This window comes from Vidua chalybeata, chromosome 19 (assembly GCF_026979565.1).
Source record: "Vidua chalybeata isolate OUT-0048 chromosome 19, bVidCha1 merged haplotype, whole genome shotgun sequence".
Taxonomy (NCBI): Eukaryota; Metazoa; Chordata; class Aves; order Passeriformes; family Viduidae; genus Vidua; species Vidua chalybeata.
Window position 1 is genome coordinate 10,664,770 of NC_071548.1, and position 23,731 is coordinate 10,688,500.

The 23,731-nt window shown below is 45.6% G+C and overlaps 1 protein-coding gene across 6 annotated transcripts in view; it reads right to left on the reverse strand.

The window, feature by feature from the left end:
- The window catches only part of RAB11FIP4 (RAB11 family interacting protein 4), a 118,526-nt gene that overhangs the window by 14,924 nt on the left and 79,871 nt on the right, over nucleotides 1-23,731 (reverse strand). For 2 of the 6 annotated variants that reach the window (XM_053960755.1, XM_053960759.1), the window contains 3 exons: nucleotides 5,532-5,755; nucleotides 2,018-2,209; nucleotides 360-494 (listed from right to left, as the gene is read on the reverse strand). In XM_053960755.1, the coding sequence (XP_053816730.1) occupies nucleotides 360-494; nucleotides 2,018-2,209; nucleotides 5,532-5,755 (551 nt within the window). Of the gene's footprint in view, nucleotides 1-359; nucleotides 495-2,017; nucleotides 2,210-5,531; nucleotides 5,756-17,174; nucleotides 17,196-17,416; nucleotides 17,564-23,731 lie in introns of those variants that run through there. The other 4 variants (XM_053960757.1, XM_053960758.1, XM_053960760.1 and 1 more) reach the window with 4 other exon arrangements.

The window sequence follows — 23,731 nt, forward strand, 5'->3', positions numbered from 1 at the left end:
CCCTCTTTCCCACCTGGAGAAAGCAGGAGCTAACTGTAGATCTGTACTAAGCAGCACACCAGATCCCACTTCCTGGGAAAAATTCCTTGAAATATCACTCTTACTCTGCAATCAAAGAGCTCATTGGCTAAAATATTGGAGTTTAGTAATTATATCTGCAGCTTAAATCAGAAAAATACTTAACAGCTGATGAAGAGCAGCATTTTGGGTTGGGCTACATATCCAAGTCTAAATTTCTTACTGTTTTTTAAGAACAACACATGTGTAAGATGGAATGGGATACAGATATGTCTCCTCCTGCTATTAGCCAGTCCCATGTCAAGGGGGCATTGCCAAAAGCAGTGCAATAGGCAGCTTACCTGTTTGCTTTCAAGTTTTTCAGCCTGGCTTCCAAATCGTTGAGGAGATTTATCTTTTTGCAGCACTGTGAGCAGTAAACATCCAGCAACTCGCTGTTATAAACATGTCTCATTTTTCGGGGGGTTTGGCCAGCACTGTTTGCAGGAAAGGAGAGATGTTATTGGCTGAAGTAACCAGCCCACAACAGGTTTTCCGTGTGTCTGTGTGTCAGAATCACAGATGAGGGACTTGAAGAACCATCTCTAACCACAGCTCATCTATGTCAGAGCTGATGATGGCCAGTGCTACTCTTAGGGCAAATCCACCTGTCTGAGCTGAGGCCTTCCAGAGCACATGGATGTTTCTGGATGGCAGTGCAAAGAATCAGTTTGGGTAACCAGAAGAACAGCAAAAGGTACATGTGGTCCACTGTGATGCACATAGTAAAGGCAGCTACATGAGTATATTCAACCTCAGCAATGTCTTTCTTGCTCTTATCTTGCCCATCTTCCCACTAGAGCCTGGCATGCAACCTGAAGAGTCTTCTCTCCAAGAGAAAGGCAGGAAGATGGAGAACAGAGTGGTCTGGTAGGAAGTCACATGAACCCCCTCAGATGGTAGGATGACAGGAACCCTGGAATGAGGAGGAAGGGAGAAGTGGACACAGGTCTATAGAGGAGATAACAGTACCTCCTTGGCATGATAAAGAGAAAATGAACTCAAATAAAAGAGAGCAATCATAGCATGATGTGCACTGAGCCCCAGGAATGAGAATGGAAAGTGCTGCATAAACCTGAGGAAATACAGGATGAAAGACACGAGCCATCATCATGAAGGGGCAGTGGAGAGGGGTCTGGCTCTGCATGCATGAGAGATGTGGCCAGGCTGGATTGCAGAAATGCTGGAAACAGAGGGGAGCACGTGGGGGTCGCATGCGGAGCAGAAGGATGCAGTGAGCTTCCTGTGTTAGTGATGAAGACAAGACCTCCGTATGCTATTGATCCAAGCAGACTAATCCTAGAGAATCTTCATGCTCAGCTCTTCCCAACCCTGCTCATCCATTCCCTTGCTTGGGGGAAGGACTGTACAATCTGGACCTGCCTTGGCCACAAGACGTAAGAGCTGCAGAGACTGAGGATACGTGCAGGAGGCAAGTGCACTGCTGTGGATTTGTAGCTCCTAACAGACAGCAGCTACTTGCTTATGTTTCCCAAGACATTCCAAGTCAATAGGATGCTTGTTTCAAATAACCCCCTGAACATATTGCAGCAGTTCCTCTCACAGATTAGTGCTAAGGATTTGTAGTATCAGAACACTAAACGGAAACAGCTCTCTCAAAAGTCTTCACTATATTAATGTGGGTACGTAATGCTAAGTTGGTTTCCTTTGCAACAAATCCCTTCCAATACTAGCCCTGAATTGTGGAATTATTGTCTGCAATAGAAAGAAATCTCTACAAGCAAAACAGCCCAGTTATTTCAACAGAACCCAACAGAGGTAATCAGAAACAACATATTTGCTATAGCTCCTATTATTAAATGCAGTCTATCAATTAGAAGGCAGGAAATGAACTGATAATATTTTGCTTTTAAGGTGAGTCTATCTAACCAGTGTAAGCTCTGCTATGGTCAGAGAAGAATAAAAATGAAAAAAATTTTGTTAATGAATAAGGAGCAACCTGGAAGACACAGATGAGCCAAGGTCAGAGTAGGCATTGGTTCTGGTCTCATCGTCAGGACATGGGCTACTGGGAGTAAAATCCACATCATCTCCTTCCCCATAGTCTTCAAACTGTTCTTCATTACTGATCAGGGAGGCGGTGGAATAAGTGGAGAGGTCAGATGCTGCAGAAGGGTTGTGAGGACTTGACCTGAAACAAGAGGTCAAAACATCTCGAAGGCCAACTTTGATAGCACCTCATCTCATATGGAACCTTCCACCTTCACCCTCTTTGAAGCTGTAACCCACCTTTGTGCTAAACCCCTGAAGTGATAAATGTACCTGATGTGCAGCTAACAGAGTGCCTTGAGAGACAAGAGCATGAGAATCTATGAACAAGGTATCTGTGTGACAAGTTTGGATCAACACAAACCATTTTGCTTTAAAGAGCACACTTTGATGATCCTCAGCCACCACTTCCATGTGAAGACCACATGGGGATTTCTGCTCTGAATGCAGGAACCATGCAGACAGCTCTGAAAAGCATGGGATAGTGAGAGGAGCATGTATAAGACAGAGGCTGTCACCTTATTCAACAATCAGAGTTTCCCAGTAATCCAGATACATCCTCTCCCACACCCCAGGAATTCCAGCCACTCTCCACTGCGTGGTCAGGAAGAAACCTCAGCTCACCACTTACCAGAGAGTCACTAAAGCTACTCATGTGACTAATGGAGGCCAGGTTCCTACCCTTCCTTCCATCAGGACAAATTCTGTTGTTCAGAGGAGATATGGACCACAAGACAAGGCTGTCTAACTACCAGAAAAGTACCTAAAATGATGTTAAATGGGTAGGGAGAGGCAGGACCCTGTGACTTCAGAGAAAGAGGGCACATAGGTAAACAGATCAGCAGAGTCAGGCACCACAGGAAAGCAGCTGGCAGAGCAGTTTTGAGCAAACCAAATCTAATAAAACAGAGCAAGGAGGCTGCAGAGGTGCACAGGGCTCACCTGCCCAGAGTCCAGACTGCCCCATGCAGTGCACCTGCAGAGTGCAGGTGTTTTACACAGGTTTGCTCAGCTCCCACCTTGGCGAGGCATTCAAACAGACAAGCCAGTAAATTCACAAAAACATTCTTACAAGCAAACTTCTCCCTACAGGAAACACACCTGGAAGACCTGAAACAGATGTTTCAATTGTGAGGCCCTGGCATTGCCCAACTGTTCCCCCTACAACAGAATCCAAGGCCTCTGCAGTACAGACCAAGCACTAAAGGAATCTGCTGGCACTTTATGCAGATTGGGTGAAGTTTTTCTCTCCCTGTGCTTCAGTGCACCTGCTTGTCTCTCCAGCTCCACCAGCTGAGCCATAGAACAGAGGTGAACCCAGAGGTAGAACCCAGAGGTAGAGCCCAGGTGACATTGTTCTCCAGCAGCTCAACAATATTTCCTCCTAAACGTCTTCTGAGTCTACCTTGAGCCTCTCAACCTCTCTACAGGGAGAGTCCTCTTCCTGTATTACTCCACTTGTGAGCTGTAAACAAGAGATGCACCAGTGTTCCTTTGGTGGATGGTGCAAGCATCATTTGCATATCCCTTCCCTCCAAAAGCAATTAGTTGCAGAGGAAGCCTGCCAACATTTCAGATGTATGCTCTTTTGTTTCCCCTGTTTTGATGAGATCCATTTATAACCTGCAACACATTTATCTAATTCACATTAACAGAAATTAGGGCAAGTCAAGCCAGGCACACTATTGAAGGATGAAGATAGGAATACTCATACAATAAATAGATCAAACTTATCTAACAAGGCTCCTTGGCTGAGGGATTAGTGAGAAGCTCAACATATCACACTAACACTTATTCATAAAGTGCTGCTGTGCCACAGACATACCATGTATTGGTAAGTTTCTGGGAGATCTTACAATCCTACTGCTGCTTGCATCTCAACTGCAGTTACACCAAGTGAGTTTGGGAAGAAGCTCCTTGTAACACTTCCACCAAGATTAGAGGCCTAGAAATCACACAGTCATTTGCAAAGGAGCTGCTAAAAGTGACTGATTTTCCTCATTCTAACACTTCCTGAAGGGAACTTTCAAGTGTTTGATGCTTTTTTGTTTATTTGGTTGTTTTTTTTTTGTTGTTGTTGTTTGTTTGTTTTCGAAGAATCTCCTGTTCTTCAGAGCAAGATTTCAGAGGGCTGATACACCTGATACACAACCCACCTTCTTCAGCAAGCAGCAAAGTAAAATCTCTCTATTACCCAAAGTAAATAGCTCTACTGCCTCTTTTAACACAAAAGCATGAAGCTACTCATGCTTCCCCCTCACAGATTTACCAAAGGTGAGGAGGTCTCAAAGGATAAATTAAGGTCTATCAGAGCACAGTAGCTCTTGGTGGTTCCTGCCTGCCCTAGAAGGAGGGTACAGGAGGCACAATGCCTTGCCCATCCCCTTCACAAGAGCCTGACTGGCACAGCTGGGAGGAAAAGCATTTCAAACACAGCATGGGAAAAAGTCAGTCACCACAAGGATGGGGCTTTGGAGAACAGGGAATGGCAAGCAAAGGAGACAAGCTTGATAAAGAGCTCATGGAAACTGTAATTATCTTGATAAAGACTCTGAGGTTGCTTGGGCAAATGGGAGAAGGCCAGAACTCAGCTAGCTGAGAAATTCAGGAGGAGGGCAGGAATGAGGCAGCACAGGGAGCATCTGAGGAGGCCCAGGAGAGAGAAGAAACGCTGCCTTAGCAACGAACAAAGCTCAAGAGGCACAAATCAAGATGACAGGCCAAAAATAGGGAAGACAACGCAGAGGCTTACAAAGCAAGCCCAGCTGAGCTATGTCCTGTGGTAACTAAATTCAGTTCAAAGCTGGATTAAGCCAAATTAGGTTCCTTTCCCCCACAGTCATCTTTAACCAGCACTCCCAGATACTCACCTGGGAAGAGTCAAGTTAGGGTTACAGAGACAGTGGTGTTAACAGCAAACTGTGGTTACACACACACACATGCCAGGACACCCAGTGTTAAACACAATTTACTGTTGCACAATAAAGGTTATGGAAAATTAGAAACACAAAGAATTAACTTGGTACGTGAAGTTGCAAAGCAAATCAGCAGAGCCCACAACACCAGGTACACAACTAGATGTACAAAAGACTACAGCAATATTCCCCATACTGAACTGCTTTGCAGGAAGTATTGTTTTAATTCCAGCATATAAAGCTTATGGCAGAGAAGAACCTATGTTTTGGGGAGGCTAATGCAGTGATCTGTTCTGGAGAGACTCGCTGCTTTAACTTCAACACACAACATGCAAGTCCTGTGAGTGCTCACAGAATGTACCAGAAGGAGCCAGGACTGAGGCTACCTAAGCCACTTAGAGGACCTGGACATCCATCCCCCTTATGGTGTAAATGGATGTTAAGTTTCTAAATCCATCAGCCATCCTCAGCCTCCCTCAGTAGGGATTAACCACATAAAGGCTCCTTCCTCCCTGGCACGTGCCTTGGAGCCGAACTGGCACCACTCACTTGTCACCGGGCAGGAAGAGGCCACCGAGCACCCCGTCCTTGTCCTCGCTCCGACAGACGTCCGAGGCCTCGGAGCTCTGGGCGCTCTCAATGGCACTGTCCATGTCAGACTCATGGTGAACCTCCTGCTGTGCCAGAGTCATCGCGTCCTCATCAGGAAACAGCTCCGGCTCACTGTAGGTGCTTTCGCTGTCCAAGTAGGCACAGTCCTGGATTTCACCACCCTGGCACAAGGAAAATCGGGAGTCAGTTCAGATCAGCCCTGAAGGCAGTTCAGCAGACACAGGAGAAGCAGTAAGACGCTCTCTGGATACCCTGGTAAACAAGAGTGATACTAAATAAAAGCTATGAAACAAAAAGCTGACCTGCTTTACAAAGCCAGCTTCTGCAAGCCAATAAAGTAGCCTGTACCTTCCAGAGGGGCTCATGTGCTGCCTCTGACTTCACAGGAGAAAAGGACACAACACCCAGCTATAAAATGCAGTCAGTTTTACCCTAATTCACTAACAAAATGTACTTGAAGTAATAAATATCCTCAAAGTTTTATAACAAAATTAGGCGTCTTTTGAGAGATGGTAATATATTAGTCACTAAGAGTTAGTCCTCTGATTAATATTACAGATTGAACAAAAGCAAACTAGATAAGCCCAACAGTTTACCCTGTCTTTGAGGATGGACAAAAATTTGTTAGATAAAAAAAGAATTGGCATTAAATTGTTTAGGGTAAGTCTTGGTGATAATCAAAGATATATGAGAGCAGGAATAAAAGGGCAAAATCATCTCTTCCTGCTTCCTGGAACCACATATCTTGGTTAAGTAGCAACTAAAATAAGACATCATTCTCATTACTGCAACTCCTTGCTCTTGCTGTTTACCCTCTCCCTTCCTGCCTCACGAATACTAAGAATAGCCAAAACAAGCTCTATTTCTTGTCCCTGAGGCACAAATAAAAATTCTTAATTGAAAAAATAAAGGCTAAGATTTTACTCTATCCTTTGATAAGCAGCCACACTGCAGTTTTGACAATTCCCATCCAGCATGACACAAATAACTCAGAGCTGAAGAGTAAGTCCTGACTTAGAGCTCTATTCCAAAGCTCATCTGGAAGCTCCACAGGCAGCCTGATCATTGATCTACTGCTAGCAAGTGAAGCTTTTAAAGCTGAGTTCATTGGCACAAGGAATGGAGCATTTCATTCAGGGATATACCTCATGTTTAGGCACAACTGTCATCCCACCCAGGAATCCCAAGGCACTGGCACTAACACCAGAGCTCCCTGCACTACTGGTGAGCATGTTTGCTGGGACACTGGCCCAGTGGCACCACTCGCCACAGCTCAGCTTCAAGTCCACCCCCACAGCCTCTGGACACCTCTGCTGGAGCCAAGGAGGCTCCAACCTGCTTTTGCAGAATCAATGATGTTCTGTGCTGATGACACAATTTGTCTTTTCCATTTCAACAGGAAAAGAGTCAGGCAGAAGCTGCAGCTTTTCAAGATTTGCAGAAACGCCTATTAGAAATGCAGGTCTCACCATCCACCTTTTTCCTGAAATACCAACTTATATAACTCTGAAATCTCCTAGCATACGGAGGCTGAAGAAATTCCAACAACCCCACCTGCTCAAATCTCATTAACTAATGAATACTCCAGCAGGGAAAAGGACAACACTGCCTGCTGTGTTTGAAACTCCAAGTACACACACAGAGCAGACACCTGGATGCTTTTCTAGCTGAGCTTTCAACAAGCCTTCCAGATTAACAAGCAATGCCAGTGAAACACCTGGCACTATTCAGAAAACCTTTTCTGTGTCAGCTTTATTATGCCTGAAATTTTCCCGAGGTATTGCTTTGAGAAGTGTCCCAAAGGATTTATCCTTGGTCTATACCACGTTGTACTTATTGAAGGCACGCTGCCTCATGCAATCAAATGTATAGCTCTGAGCCACAGCCCCCCATCCCCAGCGAGCCCGGGTCCGGCAGGTCAGACACCAGCCCTGGAACGTGCCCCGCCTTAGCCCCGGGTTCTTCAGCACACCTGACTTGCACCTTTCACCCTCCCAAAGCGAGCAGGAGCAACGCCACTGTTTGCAAATTACCCTGGGACCTACAAATAGCACAAGCAGTAAGTCCTTTTTAGTAGGTGTTGAAAAAGCAAAGATTACTGAGAGCAATTACAATGTTTCAAAAGTACCCAGAAGTGTTTATTTATCTAACATTTTCCCGACGTTTCCTCCCCCACGCTGAGCCCCACAGGCACAGACATTATTTTCTTAAGAAGTTTAATGCAATAAAGCCTGATTGCTATTATGGAATTGCACCAGCTGGTAAAAGTCTGATCCAGGAGGGAAAGAGAGGGGCAAGCAGTACACAGTAGATCCCTGAAGCTCTCAATTAGCACGTCTTTTTCAGAGATCTTGGAGAAGGTCTCTGCTTAAGCCAGTTTTTACAGCAGGAAAATCTCTCCGGTATTAAACAAATTAACACAAGAAAGTAAAGGTCAAGAAGATCACGAAAGACTCCCTTTTTGCTCCCTGTAGGTAACACCACACATTTGCTTGTTCTAATAATAGCAGCTGAGGTGCTCTTTGAAGAGTCCATTAGCAATTAAATGTGCAGTGTCATCTCTATGGGCTGAGGGCTCACTTCTCCTCTCTGTCCCTTTCTGGCAACCTTCACACATTTATTTGTATGGGAGAGCTGATCTACTTACAGCACACACTCCACTGTCCCCAGCCCACTCAGTGCCAGGGATTCTTTTCCAAAGTGTAATTCCTCTATTCCTGCACTTTTAGAGCCCTCTGGGGGGAAAAAAAAAAAAAAAAAAAAAAAAAAAAAAAAAAAAAAAAAAAAAAAGAGAGGTGGGAGGGTGGGAGGAAAAGGAAGAATAAAAGATTTTGGAGGTGATGGTCCATCATAAGCCTCAACAGAAGGCTTTACAGCTTCTGAAATGCCTCACTGCCAGACTTGGAGCCCCCCCCCCCGAAGCAGGTCCTTCCTTCTGCTGATCCCATCCTCGAGGAGTGGGGAGCTCAGGGACTGATGGGGACTGGATAAATGGAGAACAGGGGCCAACCGAGCTCCTTGGAGGAGCTCCCCCTCTGCTGCTCCCTCACATAGGTGTGATAAGTTAGAAAAGACTCTTTGTTCATCAAGACAGAGACGAGAAGCCTTGTGTAGATAACAGAAAGCCGCCAGACAGAAACTAGCTAGTATGTTGATTACTTAAGCTGATTGTGTAACTAGAACTTAAGTGCATATAACATATAACCTTATATAGAAAAGACCATTACAGGGCTGTGGACTTTCACCGAGGAAGAAGAAAGGAGCCCTCGTCAAACGACCACCAGAGAGTAGAAGATGACCCCCTAGCAACAGAGGGCGCAAGCGCAGAGTACACCCAGAGATACCACAGACACGGAAGAAAGAGAGTATAAAAAGACCGCGGGAAGGGGGAAACAGGGTGAGCCGTTTGCAGAGCGGGGACTCCCCGGCTACACCCAGCGCTGTTTGCTTGCCATCGCTTGCTGTAATCAATAAATTTCTGATTGACTCTTGAAAGGCTGAACAAATTATTCGCCTCAATTTATAACATAGGGAGGGCAGATGCCACATCCCAGTTTGCCAAGGCCCCTCTTCACAAACCTGGCCCGACCCCAGTGCCCGATGCAAACAAAGTGGATGTTTAGGAAGCACATCTCAGCTGCTCCCTGAGCACCCGGCAGCCAAATCCCACACTGCAGACCTCAGCCCTTTCAAAGCCAGCAGCACCACGAATGACCGTGTAGCTGTCAATTCACGCTTTTAAGTGCTCAAGGCCCACCTCCAATCGGTGGTAACACAATTTCAGGTGATGTACAGCAGCCAGGATCAGCGACAGCCACCGTGCTCCATCCTGCATGCCTGTTCCCTGTGGGCAGGAACTACACGCTCCACCAGTGAGCTGTGAGAACCTAGGGGTGTGGAATCCCTGCCCCCTGATAACACAATATTCCCGGCACATGGGGACCCCCCGTGCAGGTCCCGTAAAGTACGGAACTCGGGTAACACCACTCTGGCGTCTCTTCAGCTCCCTGGGTGAAACCAGCCTCCGGTGCAACTGTCACAATCACACATTTAATTAACACTTTTCCTTCTGAGGCCTAAATAATCAGCAGGAGAACACAGACAAAGCATCTTTGAAACAAATAATACAGGTTAAGTAAGCTATTAACACAATCGGGCCATGTCGCTGGTAAACAATATACAGGGATCCACACCTTACTGAGTAAAGCTGTAAGTTATTTGAAGCTGCAGTTGTTCAGTGATCATGGCTTCTCACAGAACTATACTTCCAATGATGACATCTAGCACAAGCTGCTTATAAACCACACCTAAGAAAATTAAACTAAAAAAAAAAAAAAGGCTGATTGCACACATTAGCCTCTCAAATTACCCCTTCATAGTTTAGATATCTACAGTATTTCATGTGTCAAATTAGAGGTTGGCAAGAACAAGTGCTGTTCAGGTGGCCTCAAGAGAGCTAACTTGAGATTAAGGAGAGTTAAAAAAGTTTAAAGATGAATAGACACTTCTAGCCTGAGTCATTTGTTTCCAGTGCACATGTCATTAGCAGAAACTAGCAAGAGAATGAGGTTCTGACGACCTGAATATGAATCACTGGGGTTTGTCATTCTCCTAGGTAGCTCCCTTCTTTGTTGGCTGAGTCAAAAGAGATAAAGCTGCTGCTTATGATCTTGGAAGATTCTCATAAAAAGAAAACCCAACCCTGAACGTTAAAATACCACCAACACAATATAGCTGCGGGTATCTTTAAAGCCCTAAGTGGTTTGCACTTTATCCAATCGGATGCTCAAGATAACTCCAAGTGCTTCACAGGCAGCCGGCCAGACGCTTGTATAGCAACTGTTGAATATTCAGCAACAGTTTGCTCTATAGAAGCACCTGCTGCCCACAGATCCAAGGCTACTTCACAGAAACTAATGAATTCCCTTCCTCGAAAGAGGCTTTGTGTGGCTGCATTGAAGGCAGATGAGTAAGCCCAGCCTGCCTTTGCAACAGCCACCCCAAACAGAAGCAGGAGCCAGAAGACAGCGATTCCCATGGATTCCTTCTGATCCTTGTGGGGCAGGAAAGCAGTGTCAGCATTAGGTGGGTATGGGAATACAGCTCTGCCTTGCCCTGCAGTGACCTGACTGGGCTTTCCCAGGTTGGAAGCAATCTCCAAAATATGCATATAAAGCAGCTGAAAGCTAGAAACTTGGCTGACAGACAGGCTACATGACATGCCTACATCAATACATTCATGCTGAAGAGCAAGCCTCGTTAAAATTCACTCCCATCACAGCCAAATCACCAGCACCCCTGACATTTAGACAGCCTCACAGTATGCCGGAGCAGATAGGGAAGAAAGGAGGACCCAAGTATCCCACCACTGTGCAATCTGATTAGTAAGAGCTGGACCCATCACAGACAACCAGAAACAAGAAATGCCACATGCAGACGAGCCATGGCCCTTCCTTCACCAGGATCATGCCTCTGACCCCTCTGATAAGCTGAATCTGCTGTGGGACAGATACAAGCCTGAGTCTCTGCACCTTCCCCAGCCACTTCCTTCCCAGCAAAAGCACAGGAAAAGTCACCTCACCACAACTGGAAGGGAAGAGGTGCCATGTGGAGGTGTGCCAGGCTTGGTCTCAGATGAAAGTTACTTACTGTTGCACTCCATCATAAGAGAAAATCCAGGTTCTCTCATCTTTATTTAAGCAGCCACTGCATTGGAAGGCAAGTATTCTCTTAATTACCGACTGACAAAGAAGGGTGTGAAGCATTTCTCACTAATGTGTTTTAGAAACAGCCACTCCTCTACAAACATTTGCATATTTACACCAAGTGGGCTATGAACATTTTTTTTAAAGCACAGGTTTTCCCCAGCGTATTTCCTTTCCTTTTTAGTTGTCAGGCAGAGGTGGGGAGGTGCTAATCTACCCTTTGATCTGACGGGAACAGGAGAGACAAGGAAGAGACAGAAGAGGAAAATGTAGGAGCACTAAGTGAGACCACACATGTGCATCTGTGTCCATGACGTGAGTGAGCTCTCGCCCACGGCTGGCTCCCTGCTGCCTACATCTGGCTCTCACCCACATCTTTCTCTCTCTCACCCAGGTTGCTGTGCCTGTGCACAGGCGAGAGCAGGCAGCTCACAGGTATGCAGATGGGGGAGGGAGGAAGTCACAGAAACTGCTTCCATCTCCTCCTGCAGAACACGGAAGAACACCCAGTCTCCTCGTATAACTGGGAATATAAAACCTCCGAGTTCAAGATTAGCGTGCAGAGCACTATTATTCTACTAAGCTGTTCAAATAAGAAGTTACTTAGGGTCACAAGTTAGTTTGGTCAAGGCAATAGCTTGCTGTGATTGTTTAGTTACTCAAATCTAATATTTTAAGGCAAAGCTTCACACGTTGTGGGTATTGAAAGGAACTTCTAGGGGCAAGATTATTCCTAAGATCCAGATCTTGAGTTGAGTGCTGGACAGCATCCTGGAAAGGCAGTGAAGAGTCCCCAGAGAGAGGGCAAGCCCGTGCTGCAGTGCACTGCGAGCCTCCCTTCCCTCTGCAGGATAACATCTGTCTCTGGTACAATTGTGCAATTCAAGGACAACAGATTTCGACTGGAAGACCAAGCTTCAGCTTTTGGGCTGTTCCTGCTGAACGACCCGAGGAGAGGGCACAGAGGTTCTGAAAGGCTGCTCTGTGCTCTGGCTGGGAAGTTCAAAGTGACATCGTGCCTTTTTCAAGACAGAGGAGAAAGGCCATGTGCTGCCAGGAGCCAGCCAGGGAACACAAGAGTCCGGAGTGTTTACACTCTGCTGTCACTTTAATTGGCCATAATGGAGATGCCAGACTTCATCATATGCAGGGTCCAGATCCAAGCACTCCTTTTCACAGGTCATTGTTTATGCTCTGTAAGTTTTAGCATTAAAAGGCTTTAGCAGACTGCTAATTTGATCCTCTAAAGAAAGTAAAAGAATATAAAGCTCTTCCTTTTACTTTGAAGTTGTGCCTCATCACTCCCTGGGTTGCTCCCCACTACTGGACTATCATACACTCATCAGCTATCACTGGAGGGTCATTAAAGCAAGGAGAATCCCTTTGCAGATGAAAAAACATCCTAATCTGCAGTGTTAGGAACAAGAGTGCATTACCTTCATCATGGATGGGGCCAGCACATCAACCACAGAGTTCAGATTTAAACCCACCACATCATTTGGCACTTTGTTCCAGCATTGCTTAAGGCACTTTTACCTCTGAACTGCACGACAGTTTCCTTTTACTTTCACATATCTAGAAAAAGTGGTGTGAAGTGGCACCGTGCTGACACACCGCAAAATCACTCAGGAAACTCCCAAGTTTCCACTGTCTACTCCAGTAAGAGCAGAAACGAGATCTAACTACCTGAAAAGTCTCTGGTAACATTTCTAGAGTGAAATGCTTGTGACTGCGCAAGCAGCCAGAGCTCCTCAGAGTGGTAACACGGCCCTTCCCCCAGAGTGAACTGCTGGGACAGCCCACAGCAGGTACCCCCTGCCACCTCTTCCTCCTGGACAGGGCAGCTGTATGTTGAAATGAGCTGTGGGCAACTCAACCTTCGTGCTCTGTGTGGGAGTGCTGCAGATCTTGGTTTATAAAAGCTGGTATATAACTTAAAAAAAAAAAACAAAAAAAAAACCAACTCATATTTGCCCAAAAAGATCTGCAGAGCAGATAATACATGTGACATAATGAACCCTCTTGAGAAGCCTTTGCCTTGAGATGAGACAATCTCATTCTATTTTTAAAGTCAGAACAGCAGTAACAGGGAGGGAGGACAGAAAACGTCAAACTCAGCAGGGCTTGTTGCCGGGGTCCGCGGCTCAGCCCCTGCTGAACCTGCCAGCAGGGCCAGTGAGGGCAGCTCTGGCACATTGGGGCAGCAGCATTCACCATTCCTTTGGCAGGAACACTTGGCGGCAACACTGTGCCCTGGGTTGTGTCCCGGGTGCCCTGGCCAGATGTCACAGCATTCCTCACACAGCACACACAGAGCTGCAGCTCATGGTCAAAGGTACCCAAAGATCCCCCAGTACAGACCAGTCTTAAGACCAAGGCTCACAGGAATGGTCAGATTACGTTACTTTGAAGCAATGGCACGAGTGAACACCTGTGCTGACAAAGAGCTGGAGGCTGCTTTCAGAAGAATGCCCTTATGCCTAAGGCACAGTTCAGCACTCACTTCTCAGTTCAGACCCCTAATTAACCAAGTCGAAGTTACAAGATGCTCTTTGCCAGCGGCGGTTGCTGCTCAGGGGACAACCGAGCTCAGATGCCAACATGTTTTCCTTAGCAAGCCTCAAGGTCACTCTGCGGGGCCTCAACAAAAACCAAAACCATTGCATCACACTTGCCCGCGGGTGCTGCAGGCAATGGGTGAAGAGCTCCTTGAGCTTAGTGCTGCCCCAGCCGCTGGGTGAAGAGGAGGAGGAAGCAGCACCTCCCGGCACCTCCACAGCACCATTAGGCACAAACAGCGTCAAGAACAGGAAGAAGCTGTCCCAGGCAGGAACAGTTCTGCCTGTGTCTAAGCTAATTATTCACAGGAACACTGGTCAAACTACCTTCCCCCAAGGAATTTGGAAACTATAATTTTTGCATTTATTTTCTATACTACTGCAAGTCTGGTCTCCAGCAAACACCAGGAAACAAAGCCATTTAAAGAAAAACAAAGAAAAAAAAAGATTTTTGCCTCACAACTCATACTTTTGTCTTGCCACCCACCCGGGTTAGATTACATTGCAGACGCCAGCAGGGAGGGATGCTTGGGGAATGGGAGCAATTTCAGACCCCAAGAGGTAGAGAAACATCTCGAGTTTCTCCAGCACAGTAAGAAGTCCAGCCATGCCTGATGAGGAGTAGTTTATGTTGGCAAGCAGAGGGAAGCGTTAAGGATGTGGCTTTGCTGTAGTTTATACAGAAACACTTCCCAGAGCTCATTGGTCACTCTGAATGTAGACAAGCCTAAAAGGTAATTTACTTCCTGTTTAAGAAATACTAAAGTAGCTCTGAAGAGCTCCTCATTAGGAGAAGAAAGGAGCCGCAGGACCTTGGCTGCTCTTCAGCTGGTGGCTGCACAACTACAGGTTAAGGAATTTCTGCTATAGGAATAACTGGAATTGCAGCCCTTACCCAGCAAAGATTGCAAGTGCTGAATTTTAAAAAAAAATTAGTCTCCCCATCTATTTATAAAAGACATTTTATTTATTTTTAAACAAAGTCTCTCACATACTTGCTTTTTTTTTTTTTTCAGCGAAAAAGTGCTTTTTCAGTTTTTTTTTTCTTTTTTTCAGTTTCTACAGTGAAGTTAAAGCATTTAATTGCAGAAGGGCTGCCACGCACATCACTGAGCTCCACACATGACAAACACGAACTAAGAACCCACTGATCATAGACCCTGGCTTGGTCAATAAACTGGGTTTTTGATTTACACGGCAAATACACATAGGCAGGAGATACCCTTGAACCTGCACAGACAAAGCAGATGGGAACCAAGAAGAAATCCTTTATAAGATTAGGCTCCAAACTGAAAACACAACTCAAAGCAGAGTCATATACAGAGACCCCCCCTACTACTAACCAGCAGTATTCAGTATTAGCTGCAAGACAGTGCCCAAAGCAGTGTTCTGTGCTGTGAGGAAGCACTTACAGAGCCTGTCCTGTGTTTGGTGCAGCAATCAACCTAAATAACTAAAGAAAGTACAAAAGGAGTGACATTATTATGCTGCATTTCAGAATTTTAAGGGGTCAGCTACATAAACATGTTGAGCATTTGAAGATATTAATATTTGGATAATGGTTAATTCAGAAACAACCTATGATTAGTTTAATAACCACTTGAAGTGTTTCACTAAGACACTGTATTTAAAAGAAAAAGTAAAGATCAAGCTATGCTCGACAGATGTAATAGCACTGGTTAATTAATAACTGGAGCAAAGCAATTCCATTACCCCTGCTATTTTGGCATGGGAAGTGTTTCGTTTTGCAGGTCTTGCACATGGCAAAGATTCCCCAACTACCCCGGTGGTAAGAGCCCTGTCAAGACAACCACAGCTGAGAAACATCTGCACATCAGGTGGCTTCTGGGAGACTTAATACTGTGTGCAGCAATTCTTCAAATAACAAACTTGAAAGAAACCCATAACAAATGGTTTTAAAACTGCTTGGAGGCTGCCACATCTTGTGTTGGGTACAGCTCAAGCTCCTCTCAGTCTGGGCAGATGCTGCCACACAGAATAGAAATTCCACCCTCCTTCTGTGCCCAGTTGTAAGAACAATATTCCACACTACTGCACATATTTAGTGGTGACACCAAGTCATTCCCCACTTCCCCTAAAAATCAGAGGGATCACAGGCAGAAAAGTAACTTATGTTGGGAAAGGGCAATCCAGTCCCAAGAGCAATCCCCCCATTCACACATCATCTGAATGGAATAAAATTATTTTCGACAGAAGTAGTTATGATAACATAGCAAAAGGGATCAAAATATAATCACAAATGATACTGGTATATAGGTAACAATATAATATACTGGATACAGGTACCATTGAGTTCACATTTAGGGAGTCTATTCTGAACCCATTTCAGAATTTTTCTCCTATCTGTGCCTCCTCCTTACCCATAGTAGATAAATCAGCCAAATACCATGAGAATAAATAATTTGCTCTGCCCCCAAAGCCACCAACCTTAAAAGTCTGCCACAAGCAATTAAAATATTGCTGCTACCAAAGCAGCAACATGAAAATTCCACCTCAAAATCAGCACAGCACAAAGCAATGAGGGCGCCTGCCTGCCCTGGGATCTCTAACCACACGTCACTTCTGCCTAACAGAAAAGCACAATTGCCCTTCTCCATTTCAGGGACACGACGAACTCCAGGCCAGGAACTGCTCACATCTACAAGATCTCTGCTGTGAGCTGCTTTCATATGCTGCCAAACCCATCTCACACAGGCCCATCAGGGGCAGAACTACTTCAGCCACCGCACCAGGGCAATGCTGGTCCCACACGAGGGTTACAGGCAGCATCTGTAGTTCCAGCACAGGCTGTCGTGACAGCCACACACTAACCACAAATCATTTTTCTCTGCCTATGTCACTAGCATCCCGGAGCCAGCGGATGCATTCAGAACCACATTTGGGTATTAAAAACATTCAACAATAACTACTGGCAATCCAAACACATTGCCAGCGCCACAGAAAAGAATTACAGAGCAAGCCCCCCTGCTTGCATTCATCCTTAAAAAGTACTTGTTTTTCCTCCTCTTCCCCTTTTAAAGGTTTAAATCCCAGGTATTTGGGCACCTCCAGGTTATAGAGCTGAGAGGTGTAAGAGGCTCAGCTATGCAGGAAGACATCCGCTTCTTCCCCTACACCCCCATTTCACCCCACACAGCTGCTGACAGACAAATACGCTTTTAGATTTTCCCGTATAACAACATCCCAAGGACCTGCTCACTTCCATTGCGAGCCCAGCCTTCTAGCACACACAACTCCGGAGCTAAAAACCCCTCCTTCAGCAAACAAGAAAAAAAACCCAGCAGATTTCGCTCTACCTGCAATTTCACGCATTCCACGAAAACGCCGATACCGCACCAAAAACCCCAGCGATGCTTTCCCCTCTCGCTTCTGGATCCCCACCGGAACAGAGCGGCCTCAAGGATCCCCCTTCCATCACGGATCCCCCTCTCCTCACGCCGCAGCCCCGGCGCGGGTTCCCCGGAGGGGCAGAGCGAGAGCCCGCGCCGGAGCTGCGGCGTGGAAAACCCCCAAACCCCGCCGCAAACTTCCTCCTCACCCCGCAGGAGCCACCGGCCGGTTCCCGCCTTCTTCTCCTCCTCCTCCTCCTGCCCGGCTGCCCGTACCTGGCTCGGCGCCGGGAGGTCGGTGCCGTCCCCACGCCCCGTCCCCGCCCCGCAGAGAGGGCGGGCGGAGCGGCCCCGCGGGCCGGCAGCAGCCGGAGCATCCCCGCCCCGCCGTTGCCAGGCGACGCGGAGGGGCCGCGGCCGGACGGCGGCAGGAAGGTCCCCGCACGGCTTGTGTGCGGCTGGGTGTCGTGCTCCGGTGGGTGTGAGTGACGCGCGCCCGACCCCGCTCCTGGGTTTAGTCGTAGTCACTCGGTTTTGCTCAAAAAGAATGCGGTATTGCCCAAAATTATCTGTAATTAAAATTATGCGCAATTGCTGGTGAGAGTGGAAGATGCCTGGGGTTCCTGATGAATGAAATGTGGCTTAAAACCCGATTAAAACCCGATTAATTCTCTCTATATTATATAATGATATATCATATAACTTTGTATTATATATAAAATAAAAATTTATGCAATTATATATGTTTATTATTTTTATATGTACATATTTATAAGTAATTTATATATTTTTATATATTTATGTGTGTGTAAATGGCACAGCTTGCCCAGAGAAGCTGTGGATGCCCCATCCACAAGTGTTCATGGCCAGTGTGGACAGGGCCTCCCTATCCCAGGGTTGTTGACAATCTTCCTGCAGGTGGTGAGTGTGCAGGAACACATCTGAGATGGAACAGAAGAATTTTTACAGACTGATTTTGGGTTTCTGATACTTCCTAAGTGAAAGGGTTGCAGTAGCAGGCACTGAGGGCTGTCAGGTCCCCAGGCAGGGACAATCTCTGGGGACATCAGGGTTCACAGGGGACATGCTCACCTGCCCGGTGTACCCCCATTCCTACAAGAGTCACAACTGAACACATGTACGGCCTCCCTGCGATGGTGGTGTCAGGCTAAAGCACCCTCAGTGTGCTCAAAGCAAAACAGATCCTGTTAGGAAGTGATGTCTGTTATGTCCTTGATTTTAATCCCTTTAGTTACAAGATAATGAGATGAGAAGCAAAACAAAAAGGCTGAGAACAGTCACACTGACTTTGTTATTTCATATTCGCTTTACTTCTTGGAAGTTGTGTAACTTCCTTTTTTTGCATCTCCTCCTAAGAGCTGTGTTTACTGTGCTGTCTGTGCTAATAAAGAAAAAAAAAAGGAAAGAAAGAATAAATAAATAAAAACTGTTTCTGTGGCTTTGTGGCATTAGACTACAAGGCAGAAAGGGGAATACAAAAAAACCATTTTTCCATAAAATTTCTATCTGGGAGTCAAACCCTGCCCTTTTTGACTATCACAGTTATCACTACTGTGTCACACATGGAAGGAAACACCATCCTGCAGATTCAGCCAGCAAGCAAACACCTCCCTCCCTACTGTAATGGCCCTGAAAGACTCGGAAAAGGAAAGAATCCCCAGCCTTTACCCTGCCATTTGATCTGGCCATATTCCAAAGCTTGTTTTTAATGCCACCTCCAGGTATTTGAAAAGGGGCAAAGCTCTTTGAGACATACTTTTGAAACAGTGCTCATACATGGAGTTACAAAGATGCTGTAAATGTAAATCACTGAAAGATCACTTAAATATTTTATACTTCTAAAATATTTTGGACTTTATTGTGTCCAAAGACAGGGTGCTTTCCAGAGAGGCCCAAAAGTTACTTAAAGCAAGGGATAAGGAAATTCTCAGAAAACAGAGCAAAGCAGGCAGACACAAACCCATCTACCAGCGTAATATTTCATGTCCCATATATTCCCTGAACCTACCCTCATTTTCATCACAGCCAGCGACTCCTAAGTGTAAAACACTGATGTTCAAAAAGCAAAAGAAGAGAAATTAATCAGCCCCAATTTATGCAATGCTTAAAGCAATTCACCGAACTTGACCCTTTTCGCAGTTCATTGAAAGAAAATGAAAAGAATTCCATCTCTGCTGAGCACAGAAGTTTGGGAAGGGCAGGGGATGCCTGAGGTTTAGTGCAACAAAGTGTAACAGCAACAGATGAAAGCCAAGTGCAGCTTCAGCTTGCACAGGCTGCTGTCCCCACGTGTGCAAGGAGGTCACTGGGACTCGGCAGGGCACAGCTCGGGGCACAGGGGGGACCCAGCAGACCCTGGGCTCCCTGTGGTGGCAGTGGGGCTCCAGACCCTGTTCCGGGGCTCTCCCGGGAAGCTGAGAAGCTGATAATGAATGGTACACCAGGAATCAAAAACCCCTCCTCAACATCCTCCTATTCATTAATCTAAATGAATGGGAAAGCAATTTCTACAAGACAGATTTAGGGACAGACAACTTCACTACTTTTTAAATAGGACACTTCTAAAATCTGCTTTTCCTTTCAGTATGCAATTTGAGAGAGACAGTTGTATGTCAGGGGCTCACTTCAGAAGAAACAACAATCACACATGAAATAATTACCTGCATGGTACATTTTGTAATTGTTTCCTGAAAGATGCAAATCAGAATTGTTTGTATTGTTACACAGATCAGGCACTACTATGGACATTATGAAACCTGACAATTACAGAACCATTACCCGACACAGATCTACTTTCAATACCTTGTGACAAGAAAAACATAAAATAAGCATTAAACAGATAAAGCAGCAACAGTTAATATTATAATAGAAATGTTAAGAATATATGCATAACTGTGTGGTACACCTGCTGAACACCCTACTCAGTTTGCTATCCAGGACTTTGATATTTATTACAAAGTAATAATTGAGAATGCACAAATCTCTCATTGATAGATGCATTTCTCATAAAGGTCCTAGAAAATGTATGGACTTTAGACAATCATTCCTCATTAACGAGCGACTGTATAAAACCTTTATTAAGTAATAACCCTAGCTATAATACAGGTTCATTTCTCACTTCATTAAAGCTAAGCCTGATTAAGTAGAGATTGTTATAAGCTGACTTTGATCTCTATTGAGACAAAAACCTTATTTTTACACATTTCATGGTAAAGTGATAATTTTCTGTTTAATATGACTTATGATTTGTTTCCTACAAAGGGAAAAGCAGAGCACGCTGTCATGGCTGAGGGAGGGCAGGTGACCATCACTGGCTTCTCTTGAAGGAATGAGGATTAATTTTGGGAGTGACACAGGCCTTTAAGTGCTTCATGCCTAAGAGCAGCAAGGGTGCAGAGGAAGGGTGTCTGCATGTCAGCCTGGGACAGCAGCTTCCGCTTGGTGCAGCTGCAGCTCAACTGAGTCAGCGTCATGGAAGGAGAGCTTGCGTGATACATTTTTCCCATCTGAGACTGGAGTCTATTCTCCTCTCATGATTTCAGGCAGCTGAGGAATTTGTGCAGGTTAGTGACTGCTCAGATGACCACAGACACTGAAATACGCTCCAGGTTTTGTGCGTGGTTGCTCGAGCAGGCTCTGCACACTGAGACCCTCCTGAGCATGGTATTTCTGACCCCATCAACAGCAGAGTTGCTGCCTTTCACAGGGAAGCCGTTCAATGCCAGATTCACTCATCCAGTGCTATAATTGCTGGACCCTGAAAAGGGCAGGACATCCCTTCACACTCAGCTTCCACCTTAATTCATCTTGTTTTTTCCTAAGTCCCACCCTCCATATGCCACTTGTATTAAGTGTACCTTCGAAGTACCTGTGCTCCAGTCCTGTCCAGGGTTTGAGGACGGTGACAAGTAGCTGTCAATGGAGACTAAATTTTATCCTCATTACCATATGAAAGAGAAGAGATGGGTACATTGGCAAAAGGATGTTTGGCACTGCCAGATCCCACAGATCTTCCAAACAAACACTATGCACCCTGAAAAAGGTGCTTGCAGAAGTATGCCAGAGAAAATGTAGGGAAAATATTCGTTATTTGGGTGATAAGAAGAAGATTGCTGAATATATCACTGAATGCCTAAAGCAAAATCACTGCTGTCCCCTTCCCTTTGCAGGTAGTGAGTTGGAAGGAGATGATCTTTAAGGTCCCTTCCAACCCAAACCATTCTATGACTCTGTGATTCTATGATTTCCAGTAGCACCCAGAGTGCTTGGTGAAACCAGGGGCTCCTGGCCAGGAAACACCGAGCAGGGCACATCATTGAAAGGGTTGATGGCAGGGAAACCTGCTGATCTGGTACAAAGCACTGCAGTTTCTCTGGAGCAGTTCTGAACAAAGGCTGGCACCTCCTCTGCTGTTCCAGAGACAGAATCCTTCCTCTGCATCTCACTAAGGCATTGCTCACAGGCAAGTAACCCTAATGACAAGAAACTGGAGCTGAAATGTGAAGAACAGAGACTAATTAATAATGAAGGTAATGAGATCACCAGAATATATATACACACCAAACCTGCATCTTAATTATCTCATGAAAACTGGCAACTCCAATCATGCTTCAAAAGCCTTTAATCATGCTCTCTCTGATGAATATTTGTGGCTATTTTACAGAGACTTATGTAAAAATACCTTTTGTGTCGGTTTTTCCCCTACAATAAGAGCCGGCCAAGTTACTACTGTGTGTAACTGCTCTGCTCCAAAATGAGATATCTCAGACTTGCAATTACAGCTGGTCTGATCTTCATCTCATCTACTCTCATCTTATTTTGGAGTGCTTCCTTTGAAGGAAATGCAGTAAGACTGGCATGAGTTACTGCAGTATTATTATGAATCCCTTTTATTATGACAGAACAAGACAAGAATGATCCCTAATTAAGGCAGTTTCTGCCAAAACCCAGGGAGCACACAGTCCCTGCCCCAAAGACCTTGCAATCAGAACAGGCAAAGACACTTTAAAGCAAGGAAAAGAGGACAGAATGAACTTGCTCCCAACTACAACTTGTTCCCATGATTTAAGGAGAAGTCAGGAGGAGGCTGAGATAGGATGAACACAGGAAAAGTGCGGAGCAGGGGAGCTGAAGACTGCAGAGGGAACAGAAACAGGCTGCATTTACAGCTGGCAGAGCCTTTTTAGAACTTTCTGCAGTTTCTTCCCTGCCCTCCCCATCCCTTCATCCCTGAACAGGGTGAGGAGGTCAGCTTCAAACTACAGCTGCAGAGGAACACTGCTCTGGGTGCAGCAGGCATAGCTCAACCCCTGCTCCCACTCCCAAAAAACAAAACCCCAAATGCCTGCAGAGAGGCTTATTTTAGTAACTAAGGAAGCAGCAATTTAGACTCTACACCATGGGGTTCTGCTCCCCCCATGACCTTCAGAGCAGAGAGCTTGCTTGTGTCCTATCCCCAGGAACAGGGCGGGCAGCCAGGCACATCAGAGAGCTCTGGTCAAGCGCAGGGCTCGCTAGAGAAGGTCTCTGTGCAAGATGAGAGCACCGAAGGCACGACAGGGCTGGCTGAGGGCCCATGAACCTGATTCCTCGGGCCTGTAATGAAGTTGGACCTGACTCTGTGACATGCAATTACAGCATGAAGACATTTCAGGAGACTCACCCACTGCTCTCTCTAGAGATGAGCTACTTGTAACCTCTCTGCCATCAGTAGGTTATACTTTGGTTGCTTAATGAGGTGTTTGGAGGGATTTTCTGTGTTCCTCTCCAAAACCCCTCATGAGGGACAAGCAGTCAAGAGCTGCCGAGTGCAAAGGCCAGATAATGGCACAAGATACACATCACCCTCTGAAAAGCAGTTTGTATTTTGTTCATCACTGCAACTGTACCATTAGGTTTTTCATGTCAAGCTCTAAAGGCATCTCAGAATTGTAGCTGTGAATCCATGATTAAAGCGCCTTTGTCAAAAGCATTACAAAAAGATGCCAAACACAAAATCTATTCTACTCAACCTTTGTCAAAATACTCAATAATAAAAAATAAAATAAAACAGGCTACATGAACAAATTAAAGTGAAAATATGCAACCTGTCCTTTAGAAATGGGCTGGGAGGACTCTGGGAGGGCAGGGACACATTCACTTTGCTGACAAGAGCATAGAAAGGAAAAGAAAGTGTGAGCATCCCTCAGCCATCTCAGAGCTTAAACCAAGGTGGAGCAAAGTGGCTCCATATTGCACAGAAAGATGGAATCACATTTATTCCGCTGTCTCCACTGTGGCTGTAGGGATAGGAGGCTTCAGTGCTTTCTTCCTAGCCAAGCAAGCAACTGGCCAGGGCTCAGGTGAGCCTGGAGCTGCAGATGGAGCAGGGGGTTCTGACAGCTCTTCTGACACATGAATATGCTGGATTATGCTTTGCATGGTCTGTAGAAGGCAGTCTGCTGCCAGAAGAACTTTTTGGTAGTTTCAGCTCTGAGCATGTTTTCACGACATGTTTTTAAGCT